Genomic DNA, 21,025 nt, shown 5'->3' with positions numbered 1-21,025 from the left:
ACGAGGAAAACCGCCCTCGTTAAGATTATGTTTTCTTGTAGTGAAAGCAACTTGGTTGCCCTTCTGTCTCTTACGTCCTGTACTTCTGTGTAGTCTTATTCTTTTAATTTTTATATATTTAACAAATCCTCTTCTAAGTAGTTGAACTAAATACAGTTGGATAGTAATGTATAATGTATTCATATTGTTTCTCATCAAGTTAAACCAAATATTGAAACTCAAAATGTTAGAACATCATTAAGAATTTCTGATCATTAAAATTAGTAAAAGGTTCGCTCGTTTTTCAACATGTTTAATAGATAAGGCTTTTATATGGCGGCACACTTAAGAAATCGTATTGTTTAGCCTGATGGTGGACTTCGATTTTGAAATAACGAAGCTAAGTTGCATTAAAAGAAAATGACTAAGATAAACACAAGCGAATATATTGGGTCGATCTTTTTTTTTTTTTTTTTTGATAAAATTAAATGTTACAGAGGGTTCAATGGTGGAGCGAACCCAATTCTGTGGGTTCATCAGAAGGAAGTTACCATCTGAGCTACTAATTTTATATATATTCGGTCGATCTTGTGAGGCTAAATACTGTAGAGGAATTTTATCGCGTAACTCTATACACGTCTCTCACTTTTTCTAAGTTTATCAAACGGTTAAACGAGTAACACATTTACACATACCAAACTCTATAATCATTATAGACTAATAGACTCTCATTAACACACGAATACTTATAGCCCAATATATATATACTGGTTATGATGTTAAAAAGGAAATAAACGAATAAGTGAAGTAACCGCCCAAAACTGTGAAAAGTCATACAGAAAATAGGTATGCTTCCAAGCCCGGTTTCTGCTGCGGTATGCCTTTCAAATAGCCCTGCATTCTCTCTGGAGAGAAAGGAACGAGCCACGCCATGGTTCAGTACCGGTGTGCCAGTGGCATTCCTGGTCCGGTTTATTTACCGCCAAGTCAAGAACAATTGCCTGTCTATCTCAGCAATGGGGAGTCAAAAGCATGGAGCTCTTTTGCAGCGATGGTTTGCTTCACAAGCATAAATTTAAATTTTTATGTCGGGTGTAAGGTTATCTTTTAGATACAAGGTTCAGTTAAACAAGTCAAGTTACACATGCTGTACCAAAGCTTTTTTTTTTAAATAAATTTAACATATTATTCAAAAAAAAGAAAAGGCACGCTTCCCCTGGTTCCATACTTCCATGTCTTTTATATACCAACTTGTTCTTGTAAGTCAGAAATTTTTTGAGGGGAAAATCAAAGAGTGAGGAAAAGAGGAAGGTAAGATATGTCACATTGGTTGCCAATTGAGGAAATGGTTGTCAGTTATACATATCGATTGATTTCTCTATTAGTTTTTGGATTTCTTTCAGAGGACCTATCGATCGAAAAGTAGCCTGGCTTTAGATCGATATCGCTATGTAGTATATGTGACCACAGCAGGGTGATCAATATAGTTTTAGAATTAATTAGGAATTGGTTTAGCTGTCATTCGTGAAGGTGACATATGGGAATAAATACATATCAAGACATGTATGCCTCTGAAACATCATTGGTTTGGTCCCAAAAAAAATTGGAGGTCTTTTACATGGACATAAATCTCTAAAATTAAAACAAATTATGAAAATTCTTAAAAAATTGTTTCAAGCCCCCAAAATTTCAGATATATCAAGATTGTGTTAAGTTCGAATGGATATCTTTTTGAACTTCTGAGAAATGTTTTTTAAGTAAATTTGAATGCCAATGGCACGTAGCTTAGCTCAAACTGTTTTCACTAGCTAGGATGTGGCCGAGTTCTTCACGTATATTCTATCCAACTTCTCTATATTTAGAGTGTTTAAATATGATTTTTGGGTACATATAAACAAAAGATAAAACTAATTTTATTAGCTCAGGTGACTTGATCTCGGTTCACTTTTAACATGCTTTTCATCTTTTTGTAATACACACGAAAGACATCAATCAAGAATATTGAACCGCATGAAAATCGTAAGATCGAGTGCGGTTTAACTGAGTTACGTACCCCTGCCTCCCATACATAACATAAATTTAGTTTGTGAATAAAAAACCTTATAGATGGTAACTATTTGGTTGTTTTGACTAAACTGTAACATATTATCTTTTCCCTGTAAACACCCTCGGTAAAAGTATTTGAAGCTCCATGGAGTTCCAACTTTGGTAAATAGGCCGAAACAATAAGGCCTGTTATAGACATTTATTAAGAATATTAAATTAGTTGGATGGGCTGGGCTTTATCACTCACTCAGTTTTATTTCAAAAATTTGAAACCCAAACAGACCACCCTCCGCTCAAAAGAACCGGTTCAGTTGGTAACTTGGTATAGATGGGAGACAAGATACCGTCAAGTGATTCAGTTACAAAACCTAAACAGTTGGTTAATGACGTGATAACCGATTTATAAGGTTTAGGTTAGGTTGAAAGTTGAAACAGAGTTTGGTGAAGGCCAGCAACACCACACAAACGTGCACTTCAAAAGTGTGTGCAGTGTGGTACAAATCTCCCCATACCCTCTCATCATCATTCTTTTCTCATGTTCTCATTTTTCGCGCACTTATGTGTACAGGTAGTTTTTTTTTTTTTTTTTTTTTTGAAAAAAGGGCTATGTACAGGTAGTTATATCTTATTATTATCATTACATAAAAGAAAATAAAATTTAATGATGAGGACCAGCTCTCTTCGATGTTATTTATTTTCTTGTTTTTACAGTTGTACGATTTAAGAATGAAGTTTCTATATATATATATGATTCATTCGAGAAACTGGACCACCTAAGTTTCTTCGGCAATACTTGGTGTGCATGAAGATGAAGTTGTCTACCAAAACGTGGTCTAAAAACAAATTCAATCACGAAAATATTGATTGTATTTCAGATAGGTTAACATATTTCTCTTTCAAATCATTTTCCCTAAATAAATTGGTTAATTATAATTTATAAACAACACCAGGAAGGATTGTTTAAGACTTGAAGTCTGAAGACATGGACTATGAGTGGTTGTCGTTGACGTACATACATCAATGTATATATGTATAGCCTTTATTTCGGTCTCATCAGTTACTAAAAATGTGCATAACAATTAACTTCTCTTCTCTGTTTCTCGTTGTTTTTTGTCTAATGAGGAATTGCAACGTACGAACGGACGAGGCCAGACGCACATGCTCGTTACCAAGTGTTTCAGATTCCCCGCATATTTGTTTTTCTAAATTTGTTTATTTACCTATTTTGTGAAATCATTCACGGTGTTAACAGTAAAAAGTATGTTCGCCGAAACAAATTGATTTATACTTTTCTATGTACACTAAGAGATATTGATTTAAGTCTAAGATAGTGTTACCATTTATAATGATCAAACTCTGAAATTTCTTAATTTACATTACAAAAGTTATGCGATCGACCTCATTTGTTTTATCATGCATATAGTACTTCTGTGCTTGGAGGCTTCGTGTGGTGATTTTAATACAAATGGTTGGAACCGGTAACGTTGGCTTTGATCAACTGTGTGTTTAATTAGTTTTAAGATTTGTCACTAATCAAGTTTTGGATGTTAATGAACTAACTACAAATGCATTTAGCTATGTTGTAAAAGTAAATGCATTTAACTGCCATGATTATAACTTGAAAGAAAGACGAGAATCCACTCATGTGTGTCTCTCTCTCTCTCGGTCATTATTTTCAAAGAAGGGAAACTGAATATATAATGATCATTATAGCTAACTAATAATTAAAGTACATACGTTAAATTCAGGCGTCCTACCACAACCGGGAAAAGACCCATTGTGTTCTAAATTTTCTTTTTGTTGATAAAAAGTTCTTATAAAAACTCCTTCAAGATCCTCAAGCTAAATTCATTATCAACATAACATTTCTACTGAGATATCTCCCAAACAAAACGGATAAACTTTAAATGAATTGTCATGGACATGCCCCAGTAACATGAATTTGAATAGTGTTCGTTCTTCTTTTGGTTTTGAGGCAGATCACGGAGGTTCCATAAAATGGTTTAATAGTATAATCTGATAAGGGAAGGGACAAATATTAGCTGGGTAATTAATTACAAGAGGGGTTTACTAGAAACATAATGACAAGAGAATGGCCCAACTCCATCACTTCATGTTTGTAAATTGTAATTATAACTTCGGGGCCTATTCCTCTACTTTTATATTCGTTATCTACATAAACTTTTTTAAAATACAAAGAGTTACTAAAAAATATTGAAATATCGTGAAACAAATACTAATGTACCTTATAAAGAGTGGTATGGGGAATGTAAACATCTCAGTACGCACAAATTTTAGAAGGAATAATTGTTTACACAAACTCTTTTCAGCGTGTCTACTGTAATATTTTTAGCATGCTTTTAATAAAAGTGAGCAAAAAAAAAAAAAAGACAGTTCCTCACAATGGTAATGATTTCCAAGAGAGTAAGCAAAATATCAGAATAGAAGTTGGATCATGTGACTTTTACAGAACAGAATCCTAAGGAATGTGATGTAATAAATAAAATAACATTTTGATGATGTTGTTGGTAATAACAAAAGATATGTGAATGATTTTTTTTCAAGTAGATTTTTCTTCCCCAGAGAAAGAAGTGGACTAAAGCTGTCTTGTGCGCAATAAGGGGCCCTTTGACTCCCGGAGAATCAACCTTTCCTCTGCCATTTCTTTAAAAATTTTCGCTTGATTTTGCCGGTTTACCGGCTCCGGTTGCTTCCTTAGCGCCGGGGCCGATCCGTTTCTTTTCTTTTGTTCTCTTATCTTTCTCTTTTGGTTGATCTTTCTAGTCGAAGTGAGTTGGATACTTGTATCCTTCAGATCTGGTTCTGTCTAAGAACCTTGTATGTGGCTTGATTGAATTGCATGTCGATTTTAAGCTTTTTTGGCTCATACCAGGTCTTGATCTTCAACTCTCTCAGTCTTTTGAGCTTGGTTGTTCCTGGTTCTGAGTTGTTTCACTCCTTGTCATTAACCTCAAGATCCGATCGAGATCTTCTCTTCCGTTTGGCTTCGATTGGCGTTTCTATCCTTCTGCGCCATCGTTTTTGACTCATGAACATAACGTGTTCGGTCTCCTGGAGCTTGAAGCTTTGGCCTTTCATTTGCATGTGCTATTTAGCATAGGAGGAATCGTAAACCGGAGGTTTATCCAAGAATGGCTGCCTCGCTTTGCCTTGTTCAAAGAAGCTTTGTTAATCATCATGTTTTATTGTTCACTTTTGGTGAAGGTTTATTTTGATATGTTTACACACTTCTTCTAGTTTGATTAGGTGTTGTTCTTGTCATTTCCTTTGTTAGGGCTTTAGTTTCTGGGAAACATTTGGTTCGTCCAGCTTTGTTTCCAGAGACACTGATGTGTGCTGCTGGCTTTGTATCTCATCCTTGTAGGTTTGAATGAATGTAGTGTTTAAAAAAAAAGCTGTCTTGTGCGCTGGTGGTGTTTTGGGGTCTCATTTTTTCAAATATAATAACAATCTATTTTCTCGGAATGTCTTTGGATTGTTAATTATACTTTTAAAACCCTTTTTTGGCCATGAAAAAATAATAACGTACGAACAAAGCAAAGGCTGTAAAATAAAATTGGTCTATTTCGAGGTAGAAAATCATTCTCTTGTAATCATCGCTTGTCCACCACCGCCAGATCTCTTTCACTCTTTATATTTGCTTAGTGGCTAGTGTTACTAATTAGAGTAGCTATTAGTTAACCTTTTAAAAGTTAGATTTGTTTATCTTACCAAATATTCTTTTCATTTGTCTCATATTCTATTTGTTACTATTTCTATGATTAAAAGGCTCTGGACAAATGCTCATACATTTCCCAAATATAGGACCATGAGATGTAATATAATCTCATCCCAAAGGTTCGTTACCCAATCATGCAATTTTTAGGCTTTACACTTGGTATGCTGAATCAAATATTTTGGATTTAAAAATAAAATAAAAATAAATGTTATAAATTTATTAATGTAAAATTTGTATGTTAATGTTTCTCGTACTGATTCTTCTATATACAAAAATTAATAAAAGAAACATATACTAGATAATGAGACTATTAGTTTTTCGCATAGATATAAAATACACTTTACACTTTTTTTTAATTAATCAGGAGCCAAGAGGTGTTTCGGCATTCGGCCCAAATAATCTCCTATACCCTGAACCAACCGATGCTAATATCGATGACATGGTATAAAGCATTAAGGGCGCAATAAAACCAGTTTTCAAGTACTAAACTACTAATCTAATGTACTATTGGTAAAATACACGAACTTGTGAGTTACTATAAAAAGTTAATTTTTTTTTGGTAGATTATAAAGAGTTAATTTATCAACCGTAAAGAGTAAATATCAAAAAAAAAATTTGTATTAGAGGATTTAGTATAACTTATACAGCATATATTGGCATAATGCATATATTGGTACATGTTTCATATACTTAGATATCTCGTATAACAAAATATTTAGGCATTTTCGAAATCTCTATTGCATTATTTTACAAAAAGAAAAAAAATCAAATTGCTTTTTTCTTTGACAAAAACAATCAAATTACTTTTTCGAAATTATGTAGCCAAATTAAGTAATTTTCGCCATTTCATATATTATTTATTTATATTTTATAGTGAATACATACGTATTTATTTGCTTATGAATTTAAAGCTCTCGCTTAATTCAACGTGCAGGATACTTTCACGTGCACCACAATGTAAATATACCTACGTGGCTATTCGCATGTGCACTGAACTCCCGCGAACATTTTCTAGTCTAAATTGATATTCTCCATTTATGTTTTCTTTCTCTTTTGGAATTTTGTCTCGCATAATTTTTTTGTCAAATTTATTAGCTGATAAATATATTGATATACATCAGGCAGAAAATAAATAGGAATTTAATGTATATATCATATGATAATTAATGCTGTCCACAACATGTGTAAGATTTCGAGTTTTGTTTCAGCTACAATCATTAAAGTACTACGGGATACATATGTATACAGTATATTTAACATGTATTCTGTGAGTAGTTGATGTACTCTGTCTTTGTTATAGCTAGCAAATGAAGATTTCTTGGTATTTTAACGTAGTTGGTAACAGTTAATCGTAATAGGTCAGTATTTAGGTTATATTGGTTATCTCTATTTAAATAACGTTAAACAACCACCAAACTAATTAAAACAAATAACCCATTAATCGTTTTTATTGAATAGCAAGGTCCGGATTTTAGCGGTAGTTGTAATAACAGCTGGACTTGGACAGCAAACCCGCACGGATATATTTTTCAAAAATATGTTTTTATTTATTTTTTATGTCAATAATATAAGGGATAAACAAAATATCCGAATCGGAAGAATCGAACCGATCTCGATCCGAAAAAGTAGTACCAAACTCAATTGATTAAATATTCGAATTATTCAAAATTTTGGTTTTGGAGAACTAAAATCGAATTCGATCCGAACCGAAGTATTCCGGGTACCTGAATGTATCTGAAATAGATTTATATACTTATATATATTAACTATTTTCAGATTTAATATATATAAATACATCTAAAATATATATGATACTTTTAAGCTGGTTTAAATACTTGAAAATATATACAAATAATAAATAGTAAATATATAAAATAGTAAAACTATACTTAAAACACCAAAAATACTTAAAATCATTATTGATTATCTATCCAAATATTTGAACTAAATTAATTTATATGTTAAGTTTAGGTATTCTGACATATGTTATTCAAATTTATATTTAATATATTATTTTGTTTATAGTTTTTGAGAAATTTAAAATATATAAATATATAATGAATTTTAAAATTTTAAAAGTAATTTAAATGGGTTATCCGAACTCGAACCGAACCCGCAAAAATCCGAAGCGAGCATGAACTGAAATTTAGAAATATTAGAATGAGGCTGAAATCTTTGATCCCGGAAACCCGAAACCTAAACAGACCTGAACCGAACCCGATTAGGTACCAGATAGATGGTTTCTTATAATATAATGGTCTTCCAATTTTTTTTAAAAAATATAACCCCATTACTTTTTTCTTCTTAATATACTGCTATCCATGTTTCCAAACAAACATATTTTTAAAAATTACAATCTATGTTTCCAAACAAACTTCCTTTTTAAAACTGTAATCCATGTTTCCAAACAAATATTTTTTTTAACTACAATCTATGTTTTCAAATAATTTTTTTTAAAAAAATTACTATACATGTTTTCAAACAAACCTAATTTGTACTTGAGTTTCAATAAGATAGATGATCCAGCGGATGATTCCTAGATAATATTAGTCATAAATTTAATTGCATAACTGCGGAACTGATTGATATAGTATTATCATATACTTTCAATAAGGTATAAATTAATACGAAATTTATAGAATCTTTATAATAAACATATACCAACTATATTTTGGATCGATGTAAGTCGGTAACCAGTATTAAAGTCTTTAAGTTAAACGTGTTTAGGTTATCGATCAACATCAACAAGTTGAATTGAGTAGTATTAATCTATTTTGCTGGTAGTACTTAGGATTTATCTAAAGTGTATTATCCACCAAATATTGAAGAACAAATAAGAAAACGAAAAAAAACACTGGACGCATAATAAGTTGTTCGTTTCTCTCTTATATTTTTTTTTGTTTTATGTGTAAGTTTGTCGTTTGGTCGATGGAGTCTTTTCGCTTCAAGGCAGGTCATGACCCCAGCTAGTCTCACCATTAACTATGCAATATTTTAGATGAGTTCAATAGTATTAATTAGTGTATCATTTAAATACACTGTACTTTATCATTTTGATAATACAAATATTAAGGATGTGTGGCGTATTTTCTTCTTTGTAAATTTTTCCTTGTATAGGGATTGCCGTGAAAGTGTTATGATTATTGAAAGATAAAGCGTACTGATACACACACGTACTAATGTAATGACCCTAGACAATGTAGACATATCACGTGATGAAAAGCGCGTTACGTGGTCTTTTTGTATCTTGACCCACCTCTAATTACTTTTTCTTTTAACATTCGTCAGTAGTCACTAATGCCATTCAACACAGCTCATCATATTCAAAACTTGGTTAGAATCCCATAACTTTTTAGACGATTTTTAATTCTCCATCTGTTTCATCTTATGTGTCGTTCTAGGTTTATACACACGGATTAAAAAACATATGATTTTGTATATTTTCATAACAAAAACACAATTACCTATACACCTAACCATTTTTCAACCAATAAAAAAATAAAATATAAAATTTTATTAATAATTTTTGCATTGAAACTCTAAAACGATATTTATTTTGAAACAAATTTTTTTCTTACAACGACAAATAAATCGAAACGGATAGAGTACTACTTATCTTTATATAAATATGAGAATCTCTTTCTTTTTTTATTCTGTCTTCGTGAAGTTTTGGATATCTTTATATACTTAAGCATACTATAAAGAATCAGATTCAACTTTATCAAACGAATAACATACACTACTGATTAATAGTCTATCTATTGTTACGGGTCAGTGAAGCTACGAACAATCAATAGCAAGAGCAGACAACAGCCGTCAGATTGATTATGAGAATGGAAACTGTACAGCGTATACCATTGTTAGACCAAATGGTCAAGCGTGTGAGACAAAGCCACGGTTTTTTCTTGCTGTCAAGCTGCTGTGTTTGATTTCGACAATAGTTGGATGTTGACTTTTCTTCTTTTTTTTTCTTTTTTCCTCTCAACAATTTTAATTTCAAAAACTAGGCAGACAAAACTTAAAAAAAAAAATTGATTGACACAATTTTCTAACGTATATGCATATTTATTTATTGACGCCATATATATATGCCTATATTACTTACAAAAGTTTATTCGGGTGGTGAGCATCTAATTTGAACAAAAAAATATAAGTTGCTTATTTTTAGTTTAAAAATGGATAAAACGTGTAGGTAGACAGTAGACAGTAGACAGTAGACAGTAGACAGTAGACAGTAGACAGTAGACAGTAGACATATTAGATGATATACCTAATGGAAGTGACTATGATTATTATGTAAAGTCGAAGCTATTTGATCCTCTTTTAAAAACTATATTGTATTTATCTCTATTTTCGAATTGAAAAAAGTTGAAGCTGATAGTCCATTTTTATTTCATTATTAAGTGAGATATAAGGATAGTTAAGAGATGGAAGTAGACGCTTCAACCTAGTTAATATATCTAGTCGATTTGTTATTTGGTCACCACTCTAGAGTAGTTCCATTTTCCATATTTATCACCACAATGATTCTATTATTTATACAATTAATCATTCCTGATGTAATCAGTCAACGTAGTTAAAATAAGAAACTGTAAATAAAATACTCCGTGTAAGAAACTGTAAGTATTCACATGCCCGGTAGAGTGAAAAAAACAACAACATCGAAATAGTTATTTTAAAAGAATTAAGTTCAGTAATCGTCGTGTATATAATATATAGCCAGTAAAAGAAAGGGTTTCACCATTGAAGTCTAAGTTTCCAAGACGTCAGAGATCAAAGGAGTTCTTTGGGCGAAATTTTTATCGAAATATAAAAACTCGTCTCTTAACTTTTAATTACTAAAAACCGGTTTTTAAATAAAATATTTCTTCTACCTTATTAATAAGAAGCAAATAAAATAAGAACTCTATCCTAAAAACCTTTATTAACCATGCTCTAAATAATTAGGTTTATTCGCTTATGTCTTTTTATTAAATGATATTGTAGAGCAACTAAGCACATGTGTTACATGTCATTCTTTGAGTATTGTTGTGATAAGAAATAATTTGAAAAGCCTATTTTTTTTTGTTAACACTGGATAATTATAGTATTACAACTATGAAAAATATTACATATGATTCTACAACCGACAATTCTATATGTCATATGAATATTCACGCATAACTGCATCACATGAGCCGGCCTATGGAATTCATGTTTGACGGTACTATTTGTGTCATGCTGCAGATATTTTGTAAGTTTTTTCTCTTTTAATTCGCATAATTCCATCTTCTTCGGGAATTAAAACTCATACCTCCTAATATAGAAGCATTAATGAACCATTGGTCAAACCATCGCAAAAGGAGCTTCCACCTGTTAAGAAAATAGGCTAGTGTATAAGGATTTAGTATTTTTATTTGGTTTCTGCTGACACAGGTTTCGTATTTAATAAGGAAACTATCTAAAACTAAATAGAAATGGAAACAAAAATGCATATTAAATTGAATTAGTAATTTATTATGGTCAATTAAATATATAAAAAAAGAAAGAAGAGAGTGGTGAAAAAAAAAGAAAGAAGAGAGAGCGTTGTTTAAAGGAGAGCCTCTGCTACTTTTTAGGCTTTAAAGTGTTACAGAAGGCATAGATTATTTTCACCGTCACCGTCACCGTGACCGTCACCGTCACCGTCACGAACACCATAGCCCACCACCACCACCACCACTCTTCTCTCTCTCTCTTCCTAGAAACAGAGTTGATTCTGTGTTTTCTTGTTTTCAATCTGTTTGGTGGTGATTGACTTATCTCCTGATAGTTGCCTTTCTGGAGATTCTGTTTCACTGCTGCATTTTGAAAATTTCCGGTTAGTTTCTTCAGATTTGACTCTCTTCTCTCCTCTTGTTTCTGTTTCATTTTGGTCGTTGCTCTGGATCTCTAGTGACTAGAGTTGCTCTGTGTAGATGGATCGTAAGAGCTGGCCATGGAAGAAGAAGTCCTCCTCTGAGAAACCTGCTCCAGTCACGGCCCAGGACCAGGTACTTCATCTCTCTCTCTATCTCTACAGAGAGACTTTGAGTTTTGATTCAATTTTTTAAAAAATAAACAGGAAAATGGGAAGAAGCCTAGCTACATCTCCTTTGACCAATACTCTCATCTCAATGGTTTGAAAGATGACGTTCACAAGTACGAGGCACAAGTCCTCAACCTACAAGACCAGATCAAGGAGTTAGATTCCAAGCTGTCTACAGCTAATGCAGATATTACATCCAAGGAGGCTATGGTCAAACAGCACTCCAAAGTCGCTGAAGAAGCTGTCTCAGGCTGGGAAAAAGCTGAAGCAGAAGCTTCGGCTTTGAAAACGCATCTCGAAACCGTGACGCTCGCTAAGCTCACCGTTGAAGACCGTGCTGCGCATCTAGACGGAGCTCTCAAGGAGTGTATGAAACAGGTTAGGAGTCTAAAGGAAGAGAACGAACAGAAGCTGCATGATGTCATTGTAAGTAACACCAACCAAATGGACAAGATCAGAGACGAGTTCGAGTCCAAGATCCGAGAGTTCGAGCAAGAGCTGCTCCGTTCCGGAGCTGAGAACGACGCGCTGTCAAGATCGCTGCAAGAGCGTTCCAACATGGTGATAAGGATAAGCGAAGAGAAGTCGCAAGCAGAGGCCGAGATCGAGCATCTCAAGAGCAACATAGAGTCCTGCGAGAGGGAGATCAACACTCTCAAGTACGAAACCCATGTGATCACCAAAGAGCTCGAGATCCGCAACGAGGAGAAGAACATGAGCATGAGATCTGCGGAGGCAGCGAACAAGCAGCATTTGGAAGGTGTCAAGAAGATTGCAAAGCTGGAAGCCGAGTGCCAGAGGCTACGCACTTTGGTAAGGAAGAAACTCCCTGGTCCTGGGGCGCTTGCGCAGATGAAAATGGAGGTTGAGAGCTTAGGGAGAGGAGGAGACCATCATAGACAGAGGGGGTCACCTGCTAAGCCTTCTAGTCCTCTCATGTCTCCAATGTCACAGGTCTCTGGCTTCTCGTATGACAATATGCAGAAGATTCACAAAGAAAACGATTTGTTGACAGAGAGGTTACTTGCAATGGAAGAAGAGACAAAGATGCTCAAAGAAGCTTTGGCTAAGCGTAACAGCGAGCTTCAGGTTTCAAGAAACCTCTGTGCTAGGACAGCAAACAAGCTTCAAACATTGGAATCTCAGAGGATGAGTAATCCTCCTAGTATGGCTTCAATGTCTGAAGACGGAAACGAAGATGCTAGAAGCATCGCTGGGTCTTTGATGTCTGATATCTCTCAAACCAACAAGGATAAAAACAAAACGAAGAGTGCTAACCAGTTGGAGCTTATGGATGATTTTCTAGAAATGGAGAAGCTAGCTTGTCTACCAAGTGGTGATTCTGATGCTGATGCTGATGCTGAGATTCCACCGCTGATGAAAAGAATCTCAACTTCGCTTCAGTCTCTTCCCAAAGATGCTGCTTTCGAGAAGATTTTGGAAGAGGTACAATGTGCCATTGAAGATGCAGGTGGGCCTAATGTAAAGGAGATACCCATGTCAAGTGAGACCACAGAGGAAACAGTTAGCCAAGAACTGGCTCATGCTCTTTCTCAGATATACCACTTTGTTTCCCACCTTGCGAAAGAAGCAACGCCGTGTCAGGACACGTTCTCTCAAAAAGTTCAAGAGTTGTCTGTCACTTTGGACAGAGTGTTGAGCAAGGAGAAGACTCTGGTGGAGTTTGTGTTTGATCTCTGTCGTGTTTTAGTAGAAGCTAGTGAGCTTAAACTCAACGTGGTGGGATTTAACGCATCTGATGTGGAGATTCACAGCCCTGACTGCATTGATAAAGTCGCTTTACCGGAAAACAAAGCTCTAAAAGATTCATCAGGTGAGCATTACCAGAGTGGTTGTTCTCAGAGCTCTGATTCCGAGATTCCAGATGATTGCATCGGCTACGAACACAAGCTCTCAGCAGTTGCTTGTACATTTACATCAGAAGAGTTTGAAGGGTTGAAGCTGGAGAAAGAAAAAGCAGAGACCAACCTTGCAAGCTGTGAAGCGGATCTTGAAGCAACTAAGTCGAAACTACAAGAAACAGAGCAGCTTCTTGCTGAAGTGAAGTCAGATTTGGAATCTGTTCAGAGGTCTAATGGCATGGCCGAGACGCAGCTCAAATGCATGGTTGAATCATACAGATCTCTGGAAACTAGATCATCAGAGCTGGAAATCGAGTTGAGTTCTCTTAAAAGCAAAATAGAAAACTTGGAAGATGAGCTTCATGAGGAAAAGGAAAACCACCAAGAGGCTTTAACCAAATGCCAAGAACTCGAAGAGCAATTACAAAGGTATATTTAAAACTAAACACTACTCTCTTTATTCGCCATATACTAAGTCTCTAACTTCTGTTTCCTACAAAACTTTAGGAACAACCAAACCTGCCAAGTAACTGAAGCTGATCCCAAAAGCAAACAGGACAATGAAATAGCAGCTGCTGCAGAGAAGTTACAGGAGTGTCAAGAGACTATATTGCTTCTCGGGAAGCAACTCAAATCCATGTGTCCTCAAACAGAACAAGTTGCTTCTTCTCCAAGCCACGACCAAGCCCTAATCCCCGAAGAAGAAAACGAATACACAACTTCCACAAATCCTCAAGTCAAAACACCAAGTTCGCCTTCAGACAAGGAAACACCATCGATGACTACAATGAGATCTCCCGTAGCGCCGAAACATAAACACACCAAGTCAAACTCACCATCCTCCTCCTCCTCAGGACTTACCCCTGAGAAACACTCTAAAGGACTAAGCAGGTTATTCTCCTCTAAAGCAAAGTATTAATGTATAAGCTTTGAATAGAGTTTGGTTCAATAATAGATTGTATCCGGTACATGTGTAAACCGGGTTTCAATACTATATATATAATGTAAATGTTGAATCATTAATGAAAATAACAGAAGATATTTCTATTTCGAGCTTCTTCTCTGATGAGCTTGAGCTCAACTAACACAAAGTAAACAAAAAAGGTACAAATCTAACTATGTTTGTTTATCGTATCTATTGCTATGTAAACGGGGTTTTTAATATGTAAAAAAAAAAAGTTACACACAGTTCTTTAAAGAATCTCCAGCACCCTGAAAGAAGAAGGAAGAAAGCACAAAATCAGCAATAAAGATTCCGACAAGAGACATGACAACTGCAGAAGTTGTGGATTCTCCAACACCTTTAGCACCTCCCGTAGTGGTAACTCCCCAAGAACAACTAATCACAGATATTATAGCACCAAACACCTGAGACTTAATCATGGCACTCACAATGTCCCACGGTCTAAGCGCTCTATGAGCCGAGTCCATGATTATGTTAATACTAATCCCATAAACCGCATCGGATAGCAGAGCGCTCGAAGCCATCCCGACAGTGAAACACATGAGAGTCAGAAACGGCAAGGCCAGACACGAAGCGATGACTCTCGGCGTGATGAGATAATCAATCGGGTCAGCTCCTAAGACACGGAGCGTATCGGTTTGCTCCGAGACTTGCATTGTCCCCAGCTCAGCTGCAAACGCGCTTCCCATTCTCCCGGCGACAACGATGGACGTGATGACAGGACTGAGCTCTCTGGAGAAGGCGAGAGCCAAGACGCCTCCGATGGATCTGTTGACGCCTAGCCTGGTGAATTCTCTAACGAACTGGATGGTGAAAGCCATGCCAACGAACGTGGAAGTGAGAAGGCAGACTCCCAGAGATTTGGGTCCGGTTCTCTCGAGCTGTTGGAGAGTGTTTCTCCAGTGGATCTTGCCCTTGAGTATCCGGAGAAGGACTTGTCCTGCTATGATGGGGACTGATAAGCCTCTCCATATGGATTTAGAAGGTGACCATTCGCTGAATGGAAGCTCAGCTTCTGGAGTCGGTGCGCTGTTTTCAGAGGAGGTTTCTTCTTCTAGGATAGACATGGATGGGTGAGCGTCATTAGCATTCAAGTTCACGTATAATCTTCTTTGCCGTATAAGATTCAAAATCCCCAAAGGCTGATTCTTTCCAATGAAACCGAGTTTGGGAGGCTTAAAACCGATGGAAGCATCGAGCCTTGGAAGAATTCTGCAAAAAGGTAATTTTCAAGAATTCAATGAAGTCAAGGAGAAGCTTATCTGCCAACACAAATACCTCTGAGGAAATGGCAATGACTGATGGATACAACAAGTCTGCATCATTGTCTAACAGCGTTTAAGGCAACACGCTAAACTTGATTCCCCTGCCGACATATATATAACAGCTTTTTAATCCTCAGGACGAAATAAAATGCCATAGAAAAAGCCCAGAATCGGATTTAGAATTGATTTAAATCGTAGCAAGCGAGAAAAACATAGGACACGGAGATCCACATCGACGCATAATGATTCCATAACTAAGTTCCACTTCCTCAACAATCAATCAATCAATCTCTAAGGCAGTCAATTTCAAATCCAGTTCCAAAACTGATCTTGATAAGTTCGACACGAACCTCGATAAGAGCAATTACAAGTGGAAAGTAGTATCTATGGATAGTAGATTCAAGAGAACTTAAGTTCAGAATAGAAACCAAGCAAGGAAGATGGAAGAAGCTTTGCTGCTTCAGATGATTCATCCAGAGCTCGCAAGTCCGTAACCTTTTCTCAACTAAAAGAAATAGCAAAACATAACTTGGGTTGCTATAAAGCCCAATATGTTTTACAAATGAAACGTGGGCTTACCCAGTTCTTCATGTCAACGTACTATTTCACCAACTATGCATCATCTAAAACAATACAAACTGTAAAGAATACATATATTTCAAACATTTCATTGTAGAAACGTACAACTGTAAAATCACATAAATTTACTCCTAGAACTAGAAGTAGAACCGAAACTGTTACATTTTTAGTTACACGCAAATAAAACAATTAAAATATGATTTAACTCACGCAAGAAAAATTAAACAAAATTTTAAACTTCAACTTAATTAGCTATTACGTCATTATCACGATTCTCCTTGTGAAGCCTGAAGAAATAAGCGGCGGCGCTCAAGACGGCAGTGATCAAGGCAACACCTTTGAACACATCAAACTCATCGTCCATAAAGTTAAAGAATATCACCACAAGAACCGACACGATCGGCCACGTGACAACACTGATCACGTTCGACAACACGCTCGACACAGAGAACACGAGCCCAACGATCCCAACCCAGTAGACCTGCCACGAAACGGCTTGGCCCACCATAGCCATCACGTATGCACCTTTCCCCTTGGAAAACTCGTTCATCTCCCTCTTCAAATCGTCCTGCTCCCCGGCGATGAGAAGTCCCGCCACGGAGATGATGGTGGCGGCGAGGGAGGAGAAGATGATGACTTCGAAGACAGAAGCGAAGCTAGGCTTTCTGGTGGTCGATGATTCGGTGCGTTTGAAGATGTAGTTGTCGAAGACGTTTTGGATGTTACACAAGAGGAGAGAGAAGCAGACTCCGGCGAACAGAGCCGCCCACGAGCCTCTCGCGTAATTCTCCTCCGCCTCGTCGGGCTCCCCGCCGAAGGCCGAGGATAACGTGAGAGCTCCGGTGGCGATGGCCAGAGCCAAGGAGATCACGACCCACCGGTTGAACTTGATCTTGTTGACGAGGCGCGCGAAGATCGGAGTGAAGAAGAGCTGCGTCGTGTAGATGAGGGTGAAAACGCCGAAGGGGATCTCGAGCTTTCCCATGGCGGAGAGCCTCGCTTGGACCGTCATGACGATTCCGATGCAGATGTAGATCACGGTGAGAGATTTGTAGTGGAGTTGGTCGCAAGGTTGGTTGCGGCGGTTCTTGGCGGTGAGGATGATGAAAGGGAGGAGGAGGAGAGGGAAGCCGACGGTTTGGAGGAGGGCTTGAGTCCAAACGCCGTCGTTTTGGCGGGATTCGTCGTACTCGCTTCGGTTGATTTGGTCGTAGTAGAAGTTTTCGAGGAGTTTGGCTACGGATTGGCCTAGGATGACGAGGATGGTTGAGAGGAGGATCGTTGGCCAGTGGTTTGGTCTCCGGTTTGAGTTTCCGGTTTGGTTTATGAGTGTGGTTGAATCACGCTCGATGTTGATTGGAATCTGCACAAAATGTTCTGCAAAAAGAGAAGAGGAAGATTGAGATGTTAGAATCAAATTATTCGCCGAAGATAATGATTTGGACATAATATTATTATTACCTTGTGGCTTGGTCTGAAAGATTGGTTGGTTCTGAGCCATGATTTGGAACTGATTATCAGAGATTTTTAGTTCTAACGTATTGTCGGAGATCTGATTTGTTTGTTGCGTGTTGGGATGTTTTGGAGTGGATGAAGATGATATTTGATTTGGGATAATAGAAAGAGATGTGTTGAATATATATGAAAAAGAAGTCTACTTGGCGGCGTAATGGTCAATTAAGTGAGCTCATGTCTACGCGTCGTTGTTTCATATTTTCTTCGTTGCTTCGTCAGTCGTTACCAATAAAATACTAGACCACTTACAATGATGAAACTTAATGAACTATTCTCTAGTCCTAACAAAATTATATGAAATAATCGACAAAAATGGGGGTTGATAATAGTCATCATTCAGTTTTTTTGTGTGGTCAACGATATTCAGGATCTGGATTTACGATTCCGTTTTTAGTTAAATCAATTATTAAGGAAATGACATAATAACAAATATATAGTGCTCGTTTCTTTTTATATGGGAAATAAAGATTACGGCCGGGATCTTTAGCGGTCTCGTTTAGTTGTCTTTGTGGTTGAAATCTTTAGAGGTCAAAATCCATTGTAATCTCTTATTGGTTAATGAAAGTTGAAGTTGAACAAAAAACAAAAAAAAAAGATTACGGGATTATCCAACTTTCTACGTTACAGGAATTGGACAAACACGGTGCCCATTCTGGCAGCCCTCGACGTATTAAAATATCTTAAATGCGTGTCCTTCTTGTATACTCTAAAGAGTGATATCATCTTCGCACCAATATTGCATACTTTTTTGGTAAATTGAAACTTACAACATCTCTAATATTTATATGATAGTATTAAAATAGTGGACTCCTTCATTAATCCAATAAAAAGGTTATTTTTTTCCACACAAAACAGGTGGAATTTTCCCATTACAATGGATTTATCTGCGGTAACTACTTCGCAAATCAAGAACTCGGATTCAGTGGTACTCAACGCAAACACTAATCATTCTCAGGCCAAATGATTCTCTGGAGATGATTTGGATATGACATGATAAGTGATCAAGAGGGATATAAACAAGACAATTCCTTTGCTGCTCCTTTGACAATTTATTTTTAGATTTCAGTCTTTTTTAATCTTAAGAACGTCCCCACACTGTTTCTACGACGCTCAACTCATTAGACCCTTAATCTCTTTTTCAACATTGATGAGCATAAACTATATAGCCCACAGATTTAAAAGCTGTAAGCTACGCTGTACCCCTAATTTAAATAATACAGCCCAATACTCAAATCAATGAACACTCCTCTCCTCCCTAACTTTTAAAGTTCAAGGCTTGACAAAGAACTGACACAGCCAAAGTTGAGGTATAGCTAAGTAGCAAAACCTAACCTGTGTCAGCAGATTTAAAAATTCAAAGCAACTAACACGATCCATGGATTATACGCTGCAATTTTCGACATGTGTTTATAGAGTTCCTCCATTCATCATCGGTGTAACAGCTTCAGTACTAAAACGCTATGGGGCATTGAAACTCTGATCAAGCAAACTTCATTAGCTAGCAGATTTGCAGGCTTTTCAATGAAATGCCAACTAGAGAAGCGTGATTAAAACCATACTTGCACCAGTAGAATCATAGACTATTCTTTTATCAGAAATGCAATAAAGAAAAACCTTTTTCTTGATCAATCCAACTACATGATATTATGGTCATAGATGCAATCAAGGGTTTGGCACGGAACCTGTGATTAAGCAAAAAAAATTAGATAACAAAATAACATTTTAACAGACTTTCAGTGAAAATTCCAACTCAAGAAGCAATGAATTAGTATTAAGAACATAACCAGACTATTCAATCGGTCAAGCAAACTCCTTTCTTCATCCAACTGTAAGGTCCTACCATTATAGAGGCAATCAAGGATTTGGCACTGAAACTCCGTTTAAGCAAACTTCTTTAGATAGCATTTTAACAGGCTTTCAATGAAAATGCCAACTCAACAAGCATCACAAAACTATTCTTTAATCATAGAGGCAATCAAGGATTTGGCACTGAAACTCCGGTTAAGCAAACTTCTTTAGATAGCATTTTAACAGTCTTTCAATGAAAATGCCAACTCAAGAAGCATCACAAGACTATTTTTAACCATAAAGGCAATCAAGTAAAACACTTTTCTTGATCAATCCAAAAGATACGATCCTAGGAAACATCTCCACCATCAAGCACCTACGTTTCTAAAATTTTTACACATTGATCATACATAGTAAATTAAATTAAATATTATCTGTTGAGGAGAGGAAGACAGTGTAAGCCACAAATGAAGAGATTAAAATTTAATGAAAAATATTTATTGTAAATAAAATCTTATCCGTTGATAAAAAGATGTTTTGTCTATATGTATGCGGAGATACCGGTTTGGTTTGCAAAGTCTATATGAGTCTGTTTATGTTGCTGACAAAAAAAAAAGAAAGATAAAAAGATGCTTTGTTTCATTCGTGCATGTGACCAGTGATTTGTTATGATTCTTCTTTTGTTCGAAGAAAGTAAAAGAATAGAAGTCGAAGAGTGGAATCGAACTTGGGACAGCGGATACCCTCTTTCTTCAGCATTGTTCATCAATATTTCCCATTAAATAAACATGGAGTTGGGTGCACACAAAAAATAAACATGTGGAGTTTGTTAAAAAAAATAAATAAAAATAATCATATGGTGTACAGAAAAATACTAACAACCAACGCACTGACGACACTGACACTGACATATAAAAGCTAGGGGAGCTAATGAGATTAGATACCCCCAGTAATTCGTAATCGGTTTCGAATTAGATACGTTAAAAAATATCAAACTAATCAATCGACGTAGACTAGTAGACAAGATGCTTGGACCACTTTAAGAGTGGTGATTGTTCCCGTAAATATCAAACTAATCAATCGACGTAGACTAGTAGACAAGATGATTGGTCCACTTCTTAGAGCATATTTATTGTAGTTTTTTAGGTTAAGTTTCTTAGGGTAAAATAAGATACGGTCTCTTAGTTTTTAACTAAAAAAGCTAAGAGACGTCTCTTATATTAGGGTGAAATTCTTAGTTTC

General features: G+C 36.1%; 3 protein-coding genes across 5 annotated transcripts; 1 reads left to right on the top strand and 2 right to left on the bottom strand.

The window, feature by feature from the left end:
- The first annotated feature begins 11,336 nt into the window (after window positions 1–11,336).
- Window positions 11,337–14,722, top strand: LOC106311587 (filament-like plant protein 4). Its single transcript, XM_013748810.1, has 4 exons — window positions 11,337–11,603; window positions 11,701–11,775; window positions 11,847–14,101; window positions 14,180–14,722. The coding sequence occupies exons 2-4, from the start codon at window positions 11,701–11,703 to the stop codon at window positions 14,589–14,591; spliced, it is 2,742 nt and encodes a 913-aa protein (XP_013604264.1). The 5' UTR covers window positions 11,337–11,603; the 3' UTR covers window positions 14,592–14,722.
- On the bottom strand, window positions 14,696–16,437 carry LOC106311589 (protein TRIGALACTOSYLDIACYLGLYCEROL 1, chloroplastic). Of its 3 annotated transcripts, none has more exons than XM_013748813.1 (3): window positions 16,252–16,437; window positions 15,915–16,002; window positions 14,696–15,848 (listed from the first exon to the last, which is right to left on the bottom strand). In XM_013748813.1, the coding sequence occupies exons 2-3, from the start codon at window positions 15,959–15,961 to the stop codon at window positions 14,852–14,854; spliced, it is 1,044 nt and encodes a 347-aa protein (XP_013604267.1). In that variant the 5' UTR covers window positions 15,962–16,002; window positions 16,252–16,437; the 3' UTR covers window positions 14,696–14,851. The 3 variants fall into 3 exon arrangements, with proteins under 3 accessions (XP_013604267.1, XP_013604266.1, XP_013604268.1); XM_013748812.1 differs by having other exon boundaries at window positions 16,315–16,437; XM_013748814.1 differs by having other exon boundaries at window positions 16,330–16,437.
- Window positions 16,438–16,542: 105 nt separating this feature from the next.
- LOC106311588 (probable purine permease 14) lies at window positions 16,543–18,102 on the bottom strand. The gene is made up of 2 exons (XM_013748811.1): window positions 17,942–18,102; window positions 16,543–17,857 (listed from the first exon to the last, which is right to left on the bottom strand). Exons 1-2 carry the CDS (start codon window positions 17,979–17,981, stop codon window positions 16,725–16,727), a joined length of 1,173 nt encoding a protein of 390 aa, XP_013604265.1. The 5' UTR covers window positions 17,982–18,102; the 3' UTR covers window positions 16,543–16,724.
- Window positions 18,103–21,025: the final 2,923 nt, after the last annotated feature.

Source organism: Brassica oleracea, chromosome C8, assembly GCF_000695525.1.
Source record: "Brassica oleracea var. oleracea cultivar TO1000 chromosome C8, BOL, whole genome shotgun sequence".
Classification (NCBI taxonomy): Eukaryota; Viridiplantae; Streptophyta; class Magnoliopsida; order Brassicales; family Brassicaceae; genus Brassica; species Brassica oleracea.
This window is presented reverse-complemented; position numbering and strand designations above follow the sequence as displayed.